This window comes from Notothenia rossii, assembly GCF_949606895.1.
Source record: "Notothenia rossii genome assembly, chromosome: 1".
NCBI lineage: Eukaryota > Metazoa > Chordata > Actinopteri > Perciformes > Nototheniidae > Notothenia > Notothenia rossii.
In genome coordinates this window covers 29,859,298-29,881,844 of record NC_136912.1, presented here as the reverse complement: position 1 = coordinate 29,881,844, position 22,547 = coordinate 29,859,298, and the positions used below count along the sequence as shown (strand labels likewise).

General features: G+C 40.5%; 1 protein-coding gene across 2 annotated transcripts; it reads left to right on the top strand.

Moving 5' to 3' along the window:
* The first annotated feature begins 950 nt into the window (after window positions 1-950).
* tmc6b (transmembrane channel-like 6b) lies at window positions 951-22,485 on the top strand. Of its 2 annotated transcripts, none has more exons than XM_079670841.1 (21): window positions 951-1,027; window positions 6,303-6,483; window positions 7,232-7,368; window positions 7,693-7,863; window positions 11,838-11,993; window positions 12,084-12,192; window positions 12,280-12,361; window positions 13,664-13,921; window positions 14,759-14,973; window positions 15,209-15,353; window positions 15,469-15,624; window positions 17,491-17,675; window positions 17,763-17,853; window positions 17,940-18,037; window positions 18,122-18,217; window positions 18,309-18,384; window positions 18,804-18,937; window positions 20,739-20,915; window positions 21,035-21,113; window positions 21,219-21,305; window positions 21,923-22,485. In XM_079670841.1, exons 2-21 carry the CDS (start codon window positions 6,428-6,430, stop codon window positions 21,935-21,937), a joined length of 2,523 nt encoding a protein of 840 aa, XP_079526967.1. In that variant the 5' UTR covers window positions 951-1,027; window positions 6,303-6,427; the 3' UTR covers window positions 21,938-22,485. The 2 variants fall into 2 exon arrangements, with proteins under 2 accessions (XP_079526967.1, XP_079526968.1); XM_079670842.1 differs by lacking the exon at window positions 951-1,027 and adding an exon at window positions 2,128-2,153.
* The last annotated feature ends 62 nt before the right edge of the window (window positions 22,486-22,547 follow it).

The following is a 22,547-nucleotide window of genomic DNA, read 5'->3' as shown; positions in this document are numbered from 1 at the left end:
AGTACACTCCGTCGTCACGGAGGGGGAGTGTGTAGGTGTGGGTCAAGGGCTTGGTTTGGGATTGGGCCTGTGTGTCGTTGTACTATAGGCAATGACAATATAGTGGAATGTAATCTAATCAAGCTAAGAATGCCTGATTGATTGGCCCATCTGATTGGTTAGTTGGGCTCTAACTTTAAAACACACTTCTTAAACTACTGGTTGCACTTGAAATACACAGAGCTGTCTTGCCACTGTGTAATGGCTGCAGAGACAGAGCCAGTATAGATGCACTGACTGACAGTATTAATCACATTCAAAATAAAACCAAAATGATGGGCATAGTGCATGTAAACCAAAAACAATGTTGGTGTCAGCTACACAATTATTCCCATTATTAATGAAGATATGAACAGAGGAGACACTATGAACTTGATGTTGCTCAAAACCACCAAAACCACCCCAAAAACACCCTCTCCAGCTGGGGTTGACACCAGGTTGACACACATTTAAGAGACGGATCACGTTTTGTTCAGTCGGATAATATCCACATGTCTCCCTACTTTTATAATAGATAAATAATTCAATGCAGACTCAACATTTGTAGGTAATGCAATAACTCATATGTCAATAATTACAACAATGACTGTCACACAAAGTGGTCTTTTGTGTACTTTTTCATTGTTTGGGACCCTATGTTTGGGACCAGTAGAGGGATTTCAAGCTTGAATAGGACTCACCCAAGAGAGGAAACTCTGCAAAGGGCGCATTTAAGGTACATCGTTATCAGTAGACGGTTATTCCGATAATTATTTCAGCTCATGAATGAATTGGAGCGCACGAACGTTTTAACCCAATAACTGGAAATTGTCATACGCAACTAAAATTCAAGCTACTGGTATGCATAGTCTCGTATTGAAGATGTACAAAATAAAAACTCCCCTCCAAGTAAAATGGTTTCTCCCAAACTGGCCGGTTGCGCGTGGAGACTAGTATTTTTGACTGATACTCGAGCACAGAGTAGACTGGTTTGGCAAGTTGCGGAGAGGTGAGTGAACTATCTTTAGTCTATATCCAGGTTTTAAGGCTTTATTCGCGACGTAAAAAGCCATATTTGACGTGACCTCCAATGTAAGAGTTTGTGAACTTTGTTAAGCTTGTCGACAGGTTGACAAGCTCTTACTCGCCGCTGGCCGTCACTGACTAGTTAACATGTAGACTGGGAGACACCATACACAGAAGAAGCCAGTGTTTTTAAAACGGTGGGACTTTGCCCTGTTTCGTTCTGAGATGTGTGCCTGTTCAACTGAAAAAGCCTACATAAGCTATTACAGCTGCACTGACTCATTGTCAGAGGTGGAAGAACTACTGAGATCTTGTATTAAAAGTTGAGGTAATAGAGTGTAGGAATACTCTGTTACAAGTAAAAGTCCTGCAATCAACATGTTACTAAAGTATGAGCATCAGATTACATTTAAAGTACAAAAAAGTATGCATATTGGCCTATTTTAGAATATATATATATAACATGTTTGATCATAATTATTGATGCATTAAAGTGTTATCAAAGCTGGTAAAGGTGCAGGTAGTTACTGCAGGGTAGCTTGTGAACTTACTCCAGGTGTAACTAAAGTCTTTTAGCTATTGATTTTATTTCACATCATTGACATAAATCTGGTATTGAATATATGTAGTGGAGTACTTTGTAGAAGTACAAAGTACCTCACAATTGTACTTAAGTTAAGTACAGTACTAGAGTAAATCTACTTGGTTACTTAACATGACTGTCCATTGTGCAGAAGCAGGGTAGTTTGTTGTGGCAGAACTATTTTATTTGTGCTTTTTAATGTCAGAAACGTAAGCAATATGTTTGCCACATGTGTTTCTGCACTGTTTCCAGGGCCTGTCATCCAGCCAACATTAAACCCATAATTGTATGTCCTATTTTCTGAATGAAGGCGGACCGACATGCCTCAGGTTGCAATAACAGACTGATATTCTACGTACATGCATGCCTGACCGTGTTAGAGACAGTAGAGTTAATTGAATGCACATTTTCTCTTTGCCTGCCTGCATCTCCCCTGTTACTCTTCCCTGTCTCCTCTGCTTTCCATGCCTTTTCCTTTTTCTTATGTCTTACACCAAAAGGAGATCATAACTAAAACCACAGAAATGTAAGTTTAGTTTTTTATAATCGTAACCATTCTCACACTGTAACCTCCCTTTCCTGAGGCTTAACAGATAACATGAGGGTATTGAAATACAAGAATCCCTGCTGCCATGTTTACTGTAGCTATGTGCCTCTCTGCTCCCTCCATTGTGTTTTTTCATAGCACCCTGTGAACTGGTTTCCATGCAGTTGTTGCAAGCTGTCAGCGTAGACACACTCCTTCACACCCCTTCCTTCCATTTACCCTTTTTTCTCACCCTCATATCTCTCACCCTCATATCTCACCCTCTGTTTTGTCTGTTACCCACTGGAAACTGTCTACTCTTTTCTGTGATGTTTGGCAGTGTTTTCATTTGAGGACAGGGATGCCTTTCTTGTGCAGTAGTTTCAGATATGCGTTTTTTTTAAGGAACAATGTTCTCAAATTAACTTGTTATGTTAAAGCACGTCGACTGCATCTGTATTCTAATTAGTTTTTGAAGTTTATTTTACTTGGCTTTAGTGCAGCTCAACTCTCTGACCCCCTGTTGGTTGTGTTGGATGTTCGTCCCACCCCCACAATATCCTGCTCCTGCTGTACAGATTGTATTTTCTCACAGGACTTCTTCAACATCAGTGTATCAAAGTATCAAAGAGTCAAATGAACACATTTTAGAGAAAAAAACAGCTACTTCAGCATCGTTGCTAAAAGCCTTTGTGTTTGTTTCTGTGCCCTAAAGAGGTGACACAGCATTTTAAATCACACAAAAAGGGATCGACTACAACAGATATGTGGAATAGAAAAAAAGTTCAGTTAGGCGAATGTAACATGATCCTGAAAACTTTAGGTAATTTAAAAAGTGTGTTTGAGAGGAACAAAAGCATATGTGTGCAATCGATTGCCAAAAACGAACCAGCACAAAAGCGGGCTTTAGATTGAAGGTGGTACAGGGACATATTTGAGCCGTTCAGTCATGGAGTCAGTGTGTTGTGATGACATTCAGAGCTGCGCCCTGCTTTATGCATGCAGCTGATATCATATTCCCTCCAGACCAGAACCAAAAATTCTCCACTCCAAGCAAACGTTTGGTTTCATACTCACACATTGTTTGTTTTCATTCGGCCATTACATTTTACACAATGCCCTGCATTAAACAAACACAACCAACAGTGACGTGTTTAATGCTTCAATCCTAAACTCTTTGCAGTGAGTATGAGTGCACAGTCTATGTTTATGACGTAGGAGCCTTTTGCTGGGAACAACTTGTGCTTAAGCAAGCAATACATGAGTTTAAGGGGAACTTAGCTTTTGTTCTGAATGAGCCAAACTCAAGTATACTTCATGTCTGTGGGAGTTTTTGTTGAATGTAGAGCTCAAGTAATACTCTGTTTGCAGGGTAAATACTCCTTTGTACTGCAGAGCATAACCCTCTGCAAACCCTGAACCCTCAGATCTTTCTCATGAACGTACAAAATCCTAAGAGGCACTATTTTAAACCACTGGGTGCATGTCAACAGGAAGTGGTTTTTACAGTGAACTTTGAACTGAAATAAGTAGTTGGCCTAGATATTTATCTTTGGGGAAAAGCTGGTTTCCCAATTCCATAGACATCCATTTACTGAAATGAACTAGATAGGGCTATCTAATAAGGAGATAAGATATCTCATTATCAATTGTGTAAGTAAATTGTATGGTGCTTTGACAAAGTGTTAAGTAAATTACATATTTAGGTAAATTACATCACTTAATCATCACTTAAATGTAGCCTTTAACACCAGGGAAAGATACTTGTGATAATACGATATCCTTAATCTAAGACCATATCAATTCTTCTTTATATCGATATAAATTGCCCCTCCTTAAAGCCAGACTAAACTCCCTTTTCAGCATCCTCTCAAACAGAGCTGCTGCTGCTGGGACATCATTTACTTTTGTCTTCAAATAATTGATTTATTATACATTTATTCAAAACTTCACGAGTCATTTGTACCTACGCTTTTCTGTGATGTTTGGCAGTGATGGACAGGGATGCCTTTCTTTATAGTTTCAGATATGCGTTTTTTTGAAGGAACAATGTTCTCAAATTAACTTGTAACATTATCTAAATGCACATCAACTGTGTTGATACCATCAACATAAAAGTATGGAACAACATTGAATCATGTTTTTTGTAATTACATTTTTTGTAAATCAATTGATACATTGTTGATGGATTCCCTATTTGAAGATGTAAGGCTAAATCAGTGACTTTAATGCCTGGAAAGTCCCTTTGTTTTGGCATTGTTATGCTTTTTTCTTTTGTTTTTCGTAAAAATCCTGCTAATTGATTTGATCAGCTGTTTTTCATGGCCCTCTCTGATGTCCAAAGGTCCGTCGTTTAGCAGAATATATAGCTGTTTTTTTTTTTGGGGGGGGGGGGGGTTTATTAACTTGGATGAATCTGGTAAAGAGGTTTTATTAGTTTTTAATGAATATCTGGATCCAATTTTCTTGAATCCTTGTTTTAAAACACCAGCACATGTCCCCTCTGAGTCTTTGATAAAGGTTATCATGAACGATTTTTGGACTTGCAACAGAGGAACCAGCATGCTTCCTCTAAACCTCCCATATGACACACTCTGCAAACACTGACAATACATCATTCTGTCTGAGGCCATGAATATTCATTTCATACATCTGACTCTGACCGCAGTCTTTATCACAAGCAGGGTAACAATGGAGCTCTCATGAACTGGGACAAAATGACTCCATGAGTCAACGTCACCTCCCACTTGATGACTGCATGCAAACATCTCTGTGCAAGATCTTAAAGAGGACATATAATACTTATTTTCAGGTTCATAATTGTATTTTGGGCCTCCACTGTGACACGTTAACATCCTGAATGTTCAAAAAGCTCTTTATTGTTCTCATACTGCCTGTGCTGCAGCACCTCTTTTCACCCTCTGTCTGAAACCAGAGGCCAGTCTGCTCTGATTGGTTAGCTGGCCGGCTCTCTTGGGGCTGCTCAAATAATCATATTTTAATCGCGATTACGATTATGGCTTGCAACGATTACGAAAACAACGTAATCGAAATAAAACGATTTAAAAAAAAAAAATGTTTATTATACTTAAAGTTCAGGGTAATCAACTGTTAAAAACATACTGTTCAAATGTTTTTTCTCCAATAAATTGATGTTTTCAAAGTAAATGGATAATCGTTTTTAATAATCATGATATCAATTATTGACCCAGTGGAGTGAGCGGAATATGTTGATTATGTTTTACCAAAATGTTGGCTATATGTTAAGGAGTTTTCAGGTTGTGACAGTGCACTGCAACATGTTTGTTGATCTTGCTTATTGGTATTTATTATTTTGATATTATTTATTTAAATGTAGACATGAATGTATAATTTATTTTATTTTATATTGGTTTTTCAGTTGATTACCTTGAACGTATAATTCAAGAGTTAAAAAGTTCAAATTATTATTTGTATTTGTTTTAAAGTACAATAAATGGATGTTTTCAAAGTCAATGAATAATCACATTTAATAATCGCAATTACAATTATTGACCCAAATAATAGAGATTATGATTTTTGCCATAATCGAGCAGCCCTAGGCTCTGTTGTGATTGGTCAACAGCTTGGAGATGTCCTGCCTCTTAGCTTATCACGTACAATGTGTCAGAGCGCTGGTCAATAAAAGCGAGAGTGTTACATAGTGATGTCATTTCTTTATGGAAGTAAACAAAGGAGTCCAATGGAGGCGTTTCAGGCAATCGGGGGGGGGGGGGGGGAAGTGTGTGGGAGAGAAACTCCCTCTGGAGGGAACACTGGGATTGTAGTCTTTGCCGACCATTTACATGCACACAAATCTATATAACACACTACAGGAACGGGAGAACCCTAAAGAGCATGATAGGGCCCCTTTATGCAGGGCAATGTTTGAAGGTTCTTTTTATGTGTCTGGATCACAGGCAACGTGTGAATGAGACCCGGAGCTGGAAGTGACGTTGTCAATGTCATGAACACCCCCAAGGTTTTAGCCCTCACTATGCAGTTAAGAATGTGAGAAGGCAAGCAGTAACACGGCAGGAGCATTCAGATTCCACAGAAATCTGCTGGCTCCTTACCCATACCTGTAAGTCTCATCGCTCCGCCTCCCCCTCTTTTCCCCTCCTCTCTCAGGTAGACTAAGAAAACACCATGGTGGGAGTGGAGTGCAGGTCTGAGCAGGCGAGGGTGTGATCCCTCTACGATTGGTCGACAAAGAGACCGACGGCCCGACAGCTCCAGACTGTTAGATAAGGAAAATGGCTCGAAATGTTGCCTTTGACCTGAACCACCCTCTCATGGAAGCTGGACTGGAGTAAGTAACTAAGTCGTCCTCTCTATCTCTTCACGTTCCTCCTGTTTGTGTCTGGGTTTGGTTTCAAGCAGGCTGTTGAATGCCGTAAGGGTGGGAAGAAAATAAGGAACCGAGATGACAGGATTAGATGTGCTCTTTGAAGTCTTGTTAGACACTAAACTCACAGGCAGATTAGAGTGCGCAGGTTCCCAGGGCTTTCATGTACGCTCTTTTAAACCATGTAACTAGCTTCTAACCTGCGCTGCATTGAAAGGCTTGTATTTACTCTGTTCAAAGAATAAGTCTACATGTTTGTTTGTTTGTTTGCACTATATCTCACAGCACAGGTCTGTTTTGCCTGCGGGGCCCGTTCTTATGCTATCTGTGTAAAAGTACTGACTCACAGGGAACTGTACTTGCAGTTATTTCTTGTTTGATTTCTCGCTGTAAGACTAAAACAAAAAGAAGCAGGTTTTGACAAAATGTCTAGATAGCGCAGGAAGAGGGTCACACAGGCAATTTAGGCTGTACTGCCCACATATGAATCACAAGGACTTTAAATACTCTTCCTGGGCTTTCTGGTTTAAGTTCCCCCCCCACGAGACTAATGGTGACTAAGTCACATTGTCATTGTGTTTATCTGTAGGGTTGTATGTGGCTCTCTGGATCTGATACAAAGAGTGTTTTAATCTAGTCTCTGTTTCTGAGCCTGTGTCCCTCTCTTTTCTGTCTTTGTATCTGTACTCATATCCATGTGTCCCTCTGTCAGGAGCCCAATAGACGAGGAAGGTGTTCATGACTCGTTCAGCCAGCTGATAGCGGAGCAGAGTCAGAATGGAGGAGCGTCTGACTCTGACGCCTTCGAGCTGCAGGAGCTGCAGAGACAACTGGACGAGGAGGAGCGAGGTACTCTTGGTTTGAGAACACAATTTATACACTAAGAAATATGTGGCATTGATAAAAAGATATCTGAATCTATTTGATGAAGCTTAAGCGCTTCTTGAAAGCTAATAAAGCATTGATTGCTACATCTTTTAAACTTGCTTAAGTCTTTTGAGTAAAATAAACTTTTGGGTCATCATGTGTATATTCGTAACATCACATGACTGTCTTTGCACTATATACTCACATTTTAGAATTCAGGGTTGAAAAAAGTCAATACATCAAACGTTGTCTTTCTTTCCTAGCAGTAGCAATAAGTTTCATTTGAAATGTCCTTCAACTCCACAGACAATGTTGCCTTCCTGTCAGGCCCTGGACGTGAGTTACGTGAGTTTCAGGGAAGGAGGCAGAGGGACGCAGAATGGGAGGAAGCTGAAACCCAGGCGGACCCCCTCATAGGGGAACGATGGTCCTCTGCAACCATGAAGATCCTCTCCTCCATGCCCAGCCGAACGATCGGTAAGTCTTGCAAAATACGGAGGGAAATACTGATGCTTAACTGACAAATGAATTGATGCTTCATATAACTGAGTCTCAATTTGTACAAGTGTTGTACTTACAATTGTATAGGTCCCCTTTTATAAAAAGTGGGATATCCATGTCTTTTTTTCCGTTAGGTGCTGTTTAAGTATCAAAGTGCTCAATCCACTTAGAGATGCACAAGGCCAATATTCAGAAACTAAGTGTTCTTGAATGAGCCGTCAGGGATTATGTAAAGGTTGTGAATGTGATCTCACAACTAGATAAATATGTAAGTAGGAAGTGCAGCTTAGTGCCATCACAGCGTCAGAGCATCCTGAGTTTCTTTTAATGAAAAAGGCTTAAAAAGGCCGGAGCTAAAACTGTTGATCAGAGTTTGAAGTGAATAATTGCGTTTTGATAGATTTTTTTTTTGAAGGATTCAAGAGTGTTGGCTTTTTGGATGTAATAATGGGCCAATAAAGTCAATGTGAGAAAAATAATGAGTTTTTCAAAGCATTTACTGGTAGAAACCCAAGATATAGAAATTAGCATAAGTCCACTTTAAAATCACTTCAAGATCTCAAGCCCGTCTTCCAGTTATGAGAACTTGTACCAGCCATTGTCCGTTAAAACCCATTTATAGTGCAGCAAAGATTGTGAAATTGCTGAGAACATCACTAATCATAGTTCCCTTAAAAAATGAAATGTATGGGTTATAAAGTCTCTTAAGACAGGAAACACTTCATGTACATCAAAGTTGCTCTTGTTGGAAGTGGCAAACGTTACTTATCCATCAAAGATCAGACCGTAGTCATTTCTGTGGAAGGTGCCCATGTTGAGCTGCAGATAAAAACAGACTGCTGAGTTTCATGGGGCTGGGCGATATATCGAGTTTACACGATACATCGTGGATTGCACTACATGCGATGTCGTAAATGACCACATCGTGAACATCGAGTATTATGTTGTCAAATCAATTTCCCGCCGCGGCCAAAATGAGCTTTCCTTTCTCCCTCATAGACACAGTCACACACGCAGGCACACACTGCACACAAACATTACACACATGCACAGTGACAGAGAGCAGGGCTCGACATTATAAATGGCCCGCTGGCTCGGAAGCACTATTTAGACACCCCGGGCCAGCATAACGTACTTTCCACTTGCCCGCTCGGGCCACTAAAAATATTGCTTAAAAAAAATAAAATTGTCCTGTGGTATAAGTATTTTGACAAGCAATGTTGTTAAATTGTTTCGTTTATTAACGCTACAACATAGCGTTTCGTGAGGCGGTTGTCGTTGTTGGGTGAAAAGCAAACAGCTGTTTACTGCGGAGCCAGCGCGAGCAGGCTCCCTTGAGCGCCGGGCAAAAAACTATCTTCGAATAAAAGAAAGTCACCGGAGGAGTTAAAGGAGAGTGACAGGTAGCATGAGAAGAAGAGGGAGAGAAAGTTTCAGCCAGCTTGATCGATGGAGTTGTTTTCTAGTGGTGCAGTGAAGCGTCCTAAAACCCTTTATAATCTATCGATTAGATTTATGATTCGAAAATTATAAAAGTAGGGTAGACATGTGGAGATTATCCGGCTGAACAAAACGTGCATTTATCAAACAGGTTTGTTTTCCACAGACCTTATTTCCAGCTATTTTCCAAAACCCTATGGAGAAATCCCATTGCTTTCTTGTCGAGGGAACCAGCAGCTTACTTCCTGGTTTTAGGACGCTTCACTGCACCTCTCAATATGATGGGCAATATAAACAAGGTCTTCTGTCGGCTCTGTACATCAATGCCGACCTATGCTGACAAGTAAGTGAAGAGTAGAAAATATAAAAGGTATTGGCTATAGGGAAATGTCCCAGCAGTTTAGGAGAATGAAGGTTCTAATCTAATCTAATACATAGCCATTACATGTCTAACTCCTGATAATGACAGGAAGACAGAAAGCGCATTATACTAATAATAATAATACTACTCATAATAATAGCAGACATTTTTGAACAATGACCACAATATCATTATTTTAATAAACCAAATATGAACAATTGAGGAAAATGAGGAAGAACTGATGATTCAAATGTTGTAGTACAAGTAGGAATGTAGTTAGTGCATAAATTACTATTGCAACAAATGTGTTAATTTTCTTCATTATTAGTCGATTTTTTTAATGCAGACATATGTTGCAGGGAATACTAGAATCATCATACTGGCGTGACTGTAAACATCAAGGGGTTAAATGAAAAAAATGTATTTGTTTTAGAGGACATTTCAGAATATCGCGATATATATCGTATATCGCGATATAGTCCGTAAATATCGCGATATCATTTAGAGACCATATCGCCCAGCCCTAGCAGTTGGTCTGTCATCTTCCTGTCAGGTGCTCACTCGATAGCTGTTGTGTGTTTTCTTTAGCTCTGCCTCATCATAAATTGAGCCGTCAATAACGGCCACATAAAGTCATTTAGAGCAGGGGTTCTCAACTGGTGGGTTGTGACCCAATGGTGGATCGCGGACCCTTTTTCGAGTGTTTCGAGATGAAAAGAAGAAAAACATTTTTTTTTTTTAAAGTCAAACTTTTATTTTGAAGGCCCGATTTTCTAACGCTGTGCATGCAGTAGGTGTTGGACTGGAAGTACCGGAGACCATAAACGGTTTTAAAAACCTCTGTCAAGTAGTGATCATCTTCTCAATAAAACATCTTTGCTGTTGTTGTTTTCGAGTCTTCTGGCCAATCAGAGTCAAGATTGTTGCCGGAAGTCCCCACGGAGAATAACTTTGCGGTAGAACTATTCTTTATACATCCATGGGTACAACTTCAGATAAAAATGAACACATACTGAAATATGACCCCCGGTTTGATGATTGACAGGTCACAGAACAATGGGAGCTATGTACCCTTACCCACAATTTAAAGTAAGTCACACAGACTATCTCCTCTTTGCTCTTCTCTCTGTGAGGAGCAGCAAGCTGTCAGAACAAAGTGAAACACAAACAATGGCATCAAATATTATTAATATGTCGGGTAGTGATAGATTTATTTATTTTCTTCTTAGAGTGTACCAGAATGCGTAGTTTATATGTTAGTATTTCTAAAAATCTCCTGGGGGAAAATCCCCCCAGACCCCCCTTATGGGGTTAGGTTTTTCAGCATGTGTGCCTTTTTATGTTATACAGTTCGGCTTTGATTCCATCATCTCATTAAACCTTATACTTGTTACAGTAAATGACAAAACCCTGTCGTTTTCCTGTTTTAATGAGCATTTTAAACATCTATTTTTGATGTTTGGCATACTGGCAGGTCTTATGCCGTAGAAAAGTCAATTATGGTTGGCCTGGAAATGCAACAACACTGTTTTAAGAGACGCCAAGGAGCTTTCTTTTATTGTCATGGGATTGTTATTCGATTAAAAAAACGTTGGTACGAAAAGAGATGGAGATGACCAATCCCGACCTGGATGCAAGAAGATGTTAGAGCAGGGGTGTCAAACATACACGGGACGACAGAGGACACATTACCTGCAATTCTTTACAACTTTTATGTTTTTTTTATGTAAACATTAACAAGGCAGGGGGAATGTAACCTTCTTATTAATACTTCCCACTTTATTTTGTATGGTGGTGTGTCAGTTCAGGTGGTCAGGATTGCTACACAGATTTGAAAATGAATGTAAAATAATTTCTAGATCTCGACAAGTTGTTCTGATCATAAAGTAAAATACTATATTGTTCAATTCCAGATACCGGTGACTTTGTAGAGACACTGTGATCTGTGTCAATGATAAACTTCTGCATAGAATTGTTGAAATTGCAATAAATGTAAGGTTGTTCATACTGTTTTGTAAAAAGAAAGTTAATTTAATGTGAACATTTTCAGAATGAACTTTTTTGCACTAAAACAAAGGCAAACATTTTGAGTTATTATGCTATGATTTTACTGGTCCGGCCCACTCTGATCAGTCTGGTCCTCTGTCAGGTCGCAACAGGGGCGCCATCATCTCGCAGTACTACAACCGCACCATGCAGCTCCGGAGACGCAGACAGAGCCGACCCGCCATCCGAGACTTCTCCCGCTCTGCCAGACCCAGCATACGGGGCTACGGCATCGAGACCGACAGCGCGGACGCAGAGGGTGAGCAGAAGGACATCAAATGACCAGAATAAAAACTGTGCTGTTTGTCAAGATTATAACATCCGCTCTTCTCCCACCTGTGTGTAACAGTGAATAAGAGGGACCGTTTGGTGAACAACCTGCAGAACCTGTCAGTCAGCGACAGAATCCGGATGCTCCGAGCGATGCCTCTCAATGTTTCCGAAAAGAGTGAACTCAGGTAGATGCAGTGAGTTATTATTCTTCTTTGTTGAAGGTGTTTGCTATGTGTCAGTCTAAATGACTCCCTCTGTCGTTCTGTCTGCAGGAGCTTAGCTTTACAAAAGGAGAAACGCACGCTTTCTCGTCGCATTCCCTGCTGCAGTCAACTCAAATATTACATCATCAATGTAAGTCTCCTACAGAAACGTCTTTCTATGTTCTACTTCCTTTTTTTGCCAGTACATTAATCTCACCCCAATCTCCAATTGGGATGTCTCGTAGAGCTTTGTGATTGGATCATGCGTTCTTTATCAGTTGGAGTTTGCGTGGACTCTAACTTGTACTGGTACACTTCGAAGTATTTGGCATATGTAGTTGAAGTCCATTTTACATTTCTTTCTTGCTACTTTTTTCAATTTTTCTCAATATATTCTATGCTCTCAGTACCAACTCTCATACATGTTTTTACAGGATTGATTAACTTATTATGACATACTCCTAATAACAGAAAACACAACCAAAATTCATGAAATCCTAATGCAATAATGAATGAATGTAATTCGTGTGTGGAGAAGTCTTGTTGCTCTTTACAGTATCATAGCAATAGTGTAGTCAGTGTTACTCACATCAGTCACCCTGCTACTTGTGATCTGAGCTCCATTTCAATGAAGGGATTGCATGTCTAGACTTTGTTATGATTATCTCTGTTTCAACCCTTTGTAAATAACCTTTAAATGTAACATGTCCTGTGAGTTCCTACAGACGTGTAAATGAATATCTATCGAATGGTAACTGGCAAATAGACACTGCACTTAAAAAGGCAGCGCAAGAGATTCTTCCTCAGAGGCTGTAACTGGGTGTCAGTGGGTACTTCCTGTACTGTAGATGTTGTTATCAGGCAGTGTAATCGCTCTGTTGCCCAAGCAGTGCTCTGAGGGCGTGAGTCACAGAAACTCTCAAACTAAACCACATGTGTGTACACTTTGTCTGGAGTTGTGACGCTGCTTTGAGAGTCATTTTTTGAGTAATAATTCTAGGAGCTATTCCTTTAGTTTCTATTCATTTGCCAAATGTAACATGACGTGGTGCGTGTTTATTAATAAATCTAAACACGTCTTTACACCTTGTTTTGTTTGCTGCTTAAAACATAGCGTGACTCCTTTTTTTGCTTATTTTTTAAGATGTATACTTCGTAATGAAACCATTCAGTTAGTAATGTTTATTTTATGTGTGCATCACTAATAAATACAACAAAATATATACTGTATATAGATAGATATTTCAAATCAAATCTGAACATTCCCATTTTCATCAAACTAGCGTCTTTCAGCCTGTCAGCCCAAAAGTGAACCACAAGAAAAAGGGTAGAAAGAAAAAATTGGATATGGTGGTCAATTAAATTACTATAAATAATGTAGTACACAAATAAATGATTGTTGTTGGGATTAAAGTTTTGTTCTCTCCCTGTTCTCCCTCTCTCTCCTCCCCAGGGGGCGAGGCAGGGTTGGTACAGCTGGCTCTCCTTCCTGCACTCCCTCCATCTGTGGCAAGTGCCGCTCAAGAGAGTGAGCGGACGTTTCGGCAGCGGCGTCCTCTCCTACTTCCTGTTCCTAAAGACCCTACTATTCTTCAACGTCTTCCTGTTCCTGGTGACGGGGGCCTTCATGGTGCTGCCTCAGGCGCTGCACCGTCCAGACACGTCTGCAGGGAGACTCCCCTTCACTGGACTGGAGCTCCTCACCGGCGCCGTAAGCTTTGTTATTGCAACACCTATCACACCCTTTGAGGCCTCACTTATTAGAAATCACTCGCCACATCCTTGATTGGTGTTTAGAAGCTACAGACCTGAATGATGAGTCCATTCCCTCAGCCATCTTTAAAAGGGCCGTATTAGTTTTGTGAGGTTTTCCCTTTCCCTGTGTTCCCTCCAGAGGGAGTTTCTCTCCCACACAATCTGCCTGAAACGCCAACATTGGATTCCTTTGTTTAGTTATAGTCACATCACTATGTAACACTCACTCTTCTATTGGCTAGCACTTCAACACATTGTATGTGAGGTGTTGCAGCACTGTAGGAGAAAAATAAAGCCCTTTTTGAACATTAAAGCATGTAAACATGCTGTTCTGTTATCACATTAGACGCACAAAACACTAATATGAACCCTGAAAATGAGCCTGATAGGGCCCCTTTAAACTTCAGGAATCAAAGCCCCCCTCCACTAAAGAAATGTGCTTATTGAATCTTCACTTTAAGTTGAGCTCCGCTGTAAGGAGGTTTTTACATCTGCTGAGGAGGCAAGGTTTCTCTGGTCTCTGTTTAAGGCTTGTTTGTACAAGTTTGGAAAACAAATATGGTTCAATATTCAGCTTACACAATGGTGATGTTGAAAATGTAAACCTCCACTTACGGCAGAAGTGTTTTTTGAATTGTATGAATTGTATTTGAACATGTCTGGAGGGAATCTTTAAAGTCAAAAATATGCTTACGAGGTGAATAATCATATTCTAGATTTTGACCAATACTAAGTATAAAAATGTTATGTTTGAAGCAAAGTGTAAATAGTTTTCTATCTCCTTTTGTCTCAGGGCTATTTCTCAGATACTGTGATGTACTATGGCTACTACTGTAACTACACACTGGGTAAGAGCTGCAGGGATGATGGGTGGGTGCACGATGTCTCTCTGTCCAATGGGACCATGCCGGACTGTGTCTCCAAGCACCTGCCCTACAACATGCCGCTGGCCTACTTTTTCACCATAGGAGTGTCTTCCTTCCTCACCTGCATCATTCTTGTGTACAGGTACAGTGTTTTCAAACATGTGCTAACATGCCTCGGGTCGGTTTACATTTCTGAAAATTGATTTTCACCAAGCGACATTGGGTTTTGTGACAGATGCTCCCTTTTAGAATGAAATCAAAAATACAAATATTTATATAAACATATAGTTAAAGTAAGTGTGACATTTTTTTAAAAACAAAGATATTTATTTATACATAAGAAGTTCAAATCATGTTCATGTGCAATTTTCCCGCAGCATGTCAAAGTCGTTTGGGCAGAGCTTCCGAATCGACAAATCTCACAGCATCCTGGCAATAAAGACCTTCTGCTCCTGGGACTTCAAGGTCATTAAGAAATCTTCCGTCAAACTCATGTCTGAGAATATCTGCACCCAGTTCAAGGTAAACACACACACACTTTAATTTACAAAAACACTTCCTCCCTCTCCTTGTCTGTCATATAAATGGCATGCAGGAGTGCCATTGTGCTCTAACGTCCCGTCCCCCCTCTCTCCAGGAGCTGCTGGCAGAGGTGAGTCACAAACAGGTGAAGAACACTCGGTGCCAGAGGCTGTGGAGGCTGATGGTCCACGGCCTGGCCTGGGCTATCTGCGTGGCCAGCACCACGGCCTGTGTGCTGGCCATCTACTACTGCTCTGATCACATGCATCAGGTGAGGCGTGTTTTGGTACAAAGTCCACGTGTCCAAGAATCTACACTTTTATTGGTGAATACTCAGTGTAAGTGCCATAACGCTGCTTAGCTCAAGTTCATCATTTGTATTATTATTATTTGTTTAAATCACTTTTATTTGTTTGTTGAGCACTTCTGGTTATTGTCACATGGGTGTGGTTTGGTTATGTAAGTCACCTGTTTGATGTCGAGTGCGGAGGACAGAGGGTTCGCTTGTGCTGTCATTTTTTCTGTTGACCGTTTTTTCCATAGTTACTATGTTATGATTTTGTTTATTAAATATCCCAAAAACTATCTTGCTTCACTATGGACTTTCTCTTCGTAAACGCGTCACAGTTCATAGCCAAGTTTAGCCTCTCGGCGACTCAAACGTAATTGGGGATTGAGCCGCCACACTCAGACTTCAGGCTGTATGTATTTCCAAAATCACTTTGGTTTCTCATACAGCATTTCTGTAAACTACGTGTATTCACTGAATTTCACTCTCTGCCTTTAACGGCTCGTTGTAGCTCCAATAGCTCCAGCCCCCACCCTCCCTGTGAGCACAGTATGCTCTGATTGGTTGGGACGTTGTGAATCGCGCTGAGCTCCTTGGAGGTGTGGTTTCCTTGTTTAGCGACAGCCAAACACAGCCAAACTCACCCTGAGCACACAAAAAGTCACAGCCGAAGTAAAAACAATAAGTGTGGCTTGATATTGAGTAAGAAAAAGGTTGATAAACGCTGTGAGAATGGGTCTGCAGAGAGAATTTCGCCGCAATCCCAACTGTCTGTCATCAGCCTGCAGCCAGGGAGGAGAGATCAGCAGAGCTGCCTGCACTAGTGTGTGTGTGAGGAAGTCCGTGAATTGGTCAATTTGGACCAATCAGCGGGGGCTTAACGTAACGGCTCCGCGGACGTAACGTAACGGCTCCACGGATTGGTCCATTTGGTTCCGGGTAACGCATGACATCATGAGTTACCCGGAAGAATCAATGGACAGTGACGTATCTCCAACGAGGCGTTTTGGGGAGGTATTTTCTGTGTTAGAGTTTTACTCGCTACAGGGTGTACTTTGAAGGTTTTGACTCTGCACACCGTTTACATGCATAAAAACCTTCATAACACACAAGGGGATGGGTAATAACCGGAAAAGCATGACACAGGACCTTTAAATTACACTTCTGATTGAAGAAATCCCAAGGACCAATTTCTAAATAAAACAATCAAAAAACTTAACATCAACAGGAGAACCAAATTAACCTGGCTGCCACTGCCAGCTGTAATTAGCTAAATCAATATACTGCTCACCCTTAACCATCACTGCATTATGAATCCAGATGTATTGTATTTAGGGTCTGATACCCTCACCACAAGCTTAGGGTTTTCCCAACACATCACTTTCTTGCTTTCTAAAAACAATCCATTTTGTATCACTGCACCCCAGGGAACAAACAGACATCTAACAATGCCAAAACATGTCTCTACCTGATTTATTGTCATTATATTAACATTTAAATGGTTGATGATAATATAGTTTTTTATTTGACATTTTTTATGGAAGACATTTTTTGGAAATGTAGACAACAATTTGTTCAAATGTAATCTAACAAATTGGAAATTAAAACCTTTGGTGCCCACTAGAGAGTGCTAACAGGCCCAACATGATAATAACTACTTTAAAAAATCAGCATAAAACAGCTCAGTTTTTACGTCATAAATGTGAATTCCAAATAAGATCACTGGTGACTCATATGGTAGTATGAAAGAAACACATGCTGGCTTACAGATGCAGTAGTTGAGTAGAACAACAAATATCGGTGGAAAAAGCTAAGAAAGTAATTAACCTAATTGTTTCCCCCCAACAGAACCTCCAGTTACTTCTGCGCAGTGGCGTCCCCGTCAACAACCCGCTGCTGAACGAGGCCATTCTGCTGGCCCTCCCCGTCCTGGTGTCGCTCATCAACCTTCTGCTGCCCGGCCTCTTCAACCTGGCTGCATGGATGGAGGACTACGAGTCCCCGTCTGTACGCACATATGTCTCCATTGGCAGGTACGAGCACATGCTGCCAGTTTACACGTTAAAGTGCAGATCTGGTGGACTTTGGTTGGTAACCTGTGGTTTGCTGTCGGATTCTAGAAACTTGATGTTGAAAGTGAGCGTGCTGGGAGTCCTGTGCTATCACTGGCTGGGTCGTGTGGCTGCTGACCCCGAGACTATTGGCCTGAAGGTAACATGATGATAGTGACCGTTTTATTTCATCTGTGCTTATGTTGCTCTGTGTGGTTTTTGTTTAATGGCTGACTGTGTCTTCAGTGCTGGGAGACTTTTGTCGGCCAGGAGCTTTATCGTTTCCTGCTCATGGACCTCATCTTCACGATATTGGACACCTTGTTTGGAGAGTTCCTTTGGAGGTTATATTTGTTTTTTATTTTATAGCAGAGCATTTTGTTTGAAGTTCAGTCTCACGTAAACTCAACTCCTCGTGTCGTCTGCAGGTTGTTCTCTGAGAAGGTGCTGAAGAGGAGGAGGAAACCGGTGTTTGACATCGCCAGGAACGTCCTCGAACTGATCTACGGACAGACGTTGGCCTGGTAACAGACGCACTGTTCAGATTTACACACAGCCATGTTCAGTTTATTCAAATAGCCTCTGTGTGCTAACATTAAACATTGTGTTTCTCAGGTTAGGCGTTCTCTTCACTCCTGTCCTGCCTGCAGTGCAGATCCTCAAACTGTTGCTGCTCTTCTACATTAAAATGGTAAATATTTAGAAAAAGTTCAATTCAAATTCTCCAAATAAAAGCCAAAAATATATTTATTTTTTTATAATGACAAACCCTTTTATTTCCCCTGTTTCTTTTTAATCTTCTGGTATAAATTCCCAGCTTATAAAACAGCTTTAGATTTGTTTTGGCCTTGGAACTGTTTGCATCCTTGCAGACTGTCTATAAATTGTGTACAAAAAAGATGTGTATTGTAGTGGAATACCATAGTATTTTTTTATGTGACAATTGTTAAAGCTCTAATGTTAATTCAGCGATCTTATTTTGATATTTGATTTCAGTATGAAAGTTAATCTGTGACTTTTACAACAAAACCGCTATCAGAGTAGTTGGTCAGATTTCTGATGACAGATGCGGTGACCTTCGACCCCAGCCTGTGTTTTCTCTCCCGACAGAGCAGTGTGATGATGAACTGTCAGGCTCCCAGGAAGCCGTACAGAGTGAGCCAGATGACCACCGTCTTCATCACGCTCCTCTGCTTCCCCTCCTTCCTCGGCGCCTCCGTGTGCGTCACTTACACCATGTGGAGGTACACACACACACACACACACACACACACACACACACACACACACACACACACACACACACACACACACACACACACACACACACACACACACACACACACACGGTGCTTACATATACTAACAAAACCTAATAATTTCCCTTTTGAAGTTTCAGGAAATAATAGCACAATCAAAATAGAAATATACTCTAAAGAAATGGACAAGGGAGAGTGTATTGTTTTGTTTAAGGACACCTCAGAGTGTATAGCTACACTGTTACCATGGCCACCTAACACCAATAGGGGTGCAACAACTAATCGACTTAATCGATTAAAATCGATGACCAAATTAGTTGCCAACTAATTCAGTCGTCGATTCGTTGGTGACGTCATCACGTGTGTTTTACGCGCCGTTAAGCTCCAACATTATCAGTCTTTTTATCGGTACTGGAGACATTTAAAAAATATGTCATATGTATTATTGCTACATAAACATTATATCGCAGTCTTAGTTTCGCCAACTCGTTTCTAATATGCAAAAAGACAAACAAAAATGCGTCTATGATGTATTTTCGATCTTTCCAATCTAGACGAGATCTCTCTCCCCCGTCTGTGTGCGAGGGGGCGGGGCAGTTTACACACACGCAGCTGCTACATGCAGCAACACACGGCGGGGATGGCGGAGAGAAGCGCTCCAAGGTGTGGTTACATGTTACCCGTCTTGAGGTGGACAATGCTCGTTGCCAATAGTATTTAGCATGTAAGGGCGGTAACACGAGCAATTTGTCTAAACAAAAGTGCACCACATTCAGATGGAGGAATGCACCGGGTTCGACATGTCTTTCTACTAGCTCTGTAGCCCCGTCCACGAATAACGTTTCCACGTCAGCAACACACGCAGTTAACAAAATTATACAAACATGGGTTAATGATTAGAGTTAACTGAGTTATTTATTTTGTTACATTTTCAGTCATTCTGTTTACAATTCTGTTATCACATTATTTAATACGATTTGTTAAAATATTTTTGTTTCTTTTGATGTGAACAAAAAAAGATTTGTTAATTTTGTTCACAATTTGTTTAGTTAATTTAATAATACATGTATTTTTGAATCAAGTATTCATCTTTTTTTGTCTTCATTGTTAGTTTCCACATGCCTAAACAACCTCAAGCTAAATCTAAAAGTTGATGGCTAAATAAGAGCGTTTGAGAAATTGTGCAAGGCATAATAGTCAGAATAGTCGATTAATCGTTTCATTAATTGATAGATTAATCGATTATCAAATTACTCGTTTGTTGCAGCCCTAAACACCAATATAAAAGGCTTGTGCTAGCTCTCCTAGCATCCCTGTGTTACAGCTAAGCAGAAGAGGACGCCCATTATGTTTACACCGTGAGCTGAACATAAGCCTCTCTTCCATGATGATATGCATTCCTCTGCTCGGTGATACGGTTGGCTGGTGTAGTTCCAGAGAAAGAAAATGGTTCCTTGATTAAACTGTTAAAATAATGTCCTGAGTAACTAGGTCATGATTTCTGGAAAGGGACATTGTTGTTGAGTTTTTCAAATATATTTTCTGGCCTTCTGATCATCACGAGCAAGGTTCCGTCAAGTCTTTACAGCAGATACGTCCAACGCTCCAAAACTTGCACCAAAACAATTTAGTTGGATAACAAATATGTATTTTGATTTTGGTTCGAACTGTATCTTTAACTGGTAAACTACTACTAAGTAATATATTGTATTTGTAATTATTAAAAATCACTTAAGGGAAGAATAAAGAGTTCCGTGTGACACGTAGTCTAAACTTCTGTCCCCAGCATCACCCCTTCCTCATCGTGCGGCCCCTTCCGAGAGCTCAAAACGATGTTCCAGGCGGGGAAGCGGTGGGTGGAGGAATTGGAAAAAGATAATCCCAACCTGTCGGTGCTGGCCCGAGCTCACTCCTACCTGGTGGAAAACCCTTTCTTCCTGTTTGTGGGAGCAGGCATCTTCTTGTGAGTACAAACAGACACTGCTGCAGTCAACAGGAGTCAGCCTGTTGTGTATTGGTTGTTGCTTTATTATTGATCAGTGTTGTATTGATCCAATGCATTCTGTGGTTTCCCTCCATCAGGATCGTGATCTACTTCCACAGTCAGGTGGTGGACGGTCAGAGGAAGATCATCGGCCTACTGCAGGAGCAGATAGAAAATGTGAGACATCCGCTGCACATATACAGATGTGTTCTCTATTTCTCATTATAAAGAAACATTTATTTAAGTTAAATGTTTTCCTGATTTTATTTGCTTGTTTTTCAGGAAGGAGATGATAAGAAGTTTCTGATCACTCGCCTCCAGACAATCCACGAGCAAAAACGAACCCCCGCTCGACGACTCGTCAGTCAGGTCTGTTTGCTGCTCTGGTGCTTTACAACAGCTGTTTTGTATGAATTTAAAGGTCACCTATTGTGCAACATCCGCTTCTTCATGTCTTTTATACATCAACATGTATCCCCTCTGTGTAAAGAGATTCTGAAAGTTTCAGGAACAAAGACCCCTCTCTTTTTGTCCTGATCTATTTATATAAAAACCTGTCTGAAAATGAGCTGATCAGATTTTGGCCACTTTGTGATGTCACAATGTTTTTTTGGGTTGTGCAACCATTAGCCAATAACCAACCAAGGTAACCCCCCCCCCCCCCCACCTTATCACCTGAATCTCCTCCTAGAGCACTAATCATCTCTCAGAGGGGCGTGGCCAGCAGCAGCAGCTCATTAGCATTTAAAGCTACAGACACAGAATCAGTACTTTTGGAACAGGGCTGAAAGAGAGGGGATTATTGCTACAATGATCTGTTTGGTGTTTCAGCCAAACACTTCAGAGACATGTTCTGTATATATCTGAGGCCTGTAATACATTGTTAAAAAATGTATTTTAAAGTATAATAGGGGACCTTTAAAACAATCTATGCAACTTGGCCTCCGCGTATCTCCTAATTGTTTTTCTATATTTTTTCCCTCTAGAACTCAAACTGTTGAGAGCCCATCCTCCAGCAGACAAGCCTCCTCAATTCTCTGAGCACTGAGGTCTGCAGAAATGGATTGAACTGGAATAATAACAGGGACATTTAAATGTATAGTACATTTAAAATCTGGCCAGTCATTTATGGCTGGAGTTTTTGTAAAGATGCAAAACAAACCAAGTGGAAATATGGGGTGAAACAGAGCCGTGTGCTTTATGCAGCGCCATGTATAAATGATACCCATACTCCAACGTTAGGAAGTCGTCAGACACACAGCAAAACTCTGAAGCTGATGTTAATCAGTTTACACAGATTTTAAATCATCTCCTTTAAAAGCACTTTCATATCAACTGTGAACAAATCGTTTTTATTATTATATCTTGTACAAACTTGGTATATATATTTTTTTTATGCTTTTATTTTTTTAAATGTTTAACAGTGTGTATTTTGTACAGTAGGTAAACTTTGGATGTTGTGGGTGTGAGTATGATAATACCGGAAATGACTTAGCTGCAAATGCCCTTGTTCTGTAATTCTGTGTTAATTAAATTATGTTTTAACCTACCCAGATGTTTTGTTTTTATTAGTGCTCACATAAGGCATGGGCTATGGTGGCTGACGGGTGC

Coding starts and splice junctions, on each gene's coding strand:
- tmc6b (XM_079670841.1), top strand. CDS start 6,428: ATGGCTCGAAATGTTGCCTTTGACCTGAACCACCCTCTCATGGAAGCT. Junction 13,922..14,758: donor TGGAGCTCCTCACCGGCGCC/GTAAGCTTTGTT, acceptor CTTTTGTCTCAG/GGCTATTTCTCAGATACTGT. Junction 20,916..21,034: donor GTGGGAGCAGGCATCTTCTT/GTGAGTACAAAC, acceptor TCCCTCCATCAG/GATCGTGATCTACTTCCACA.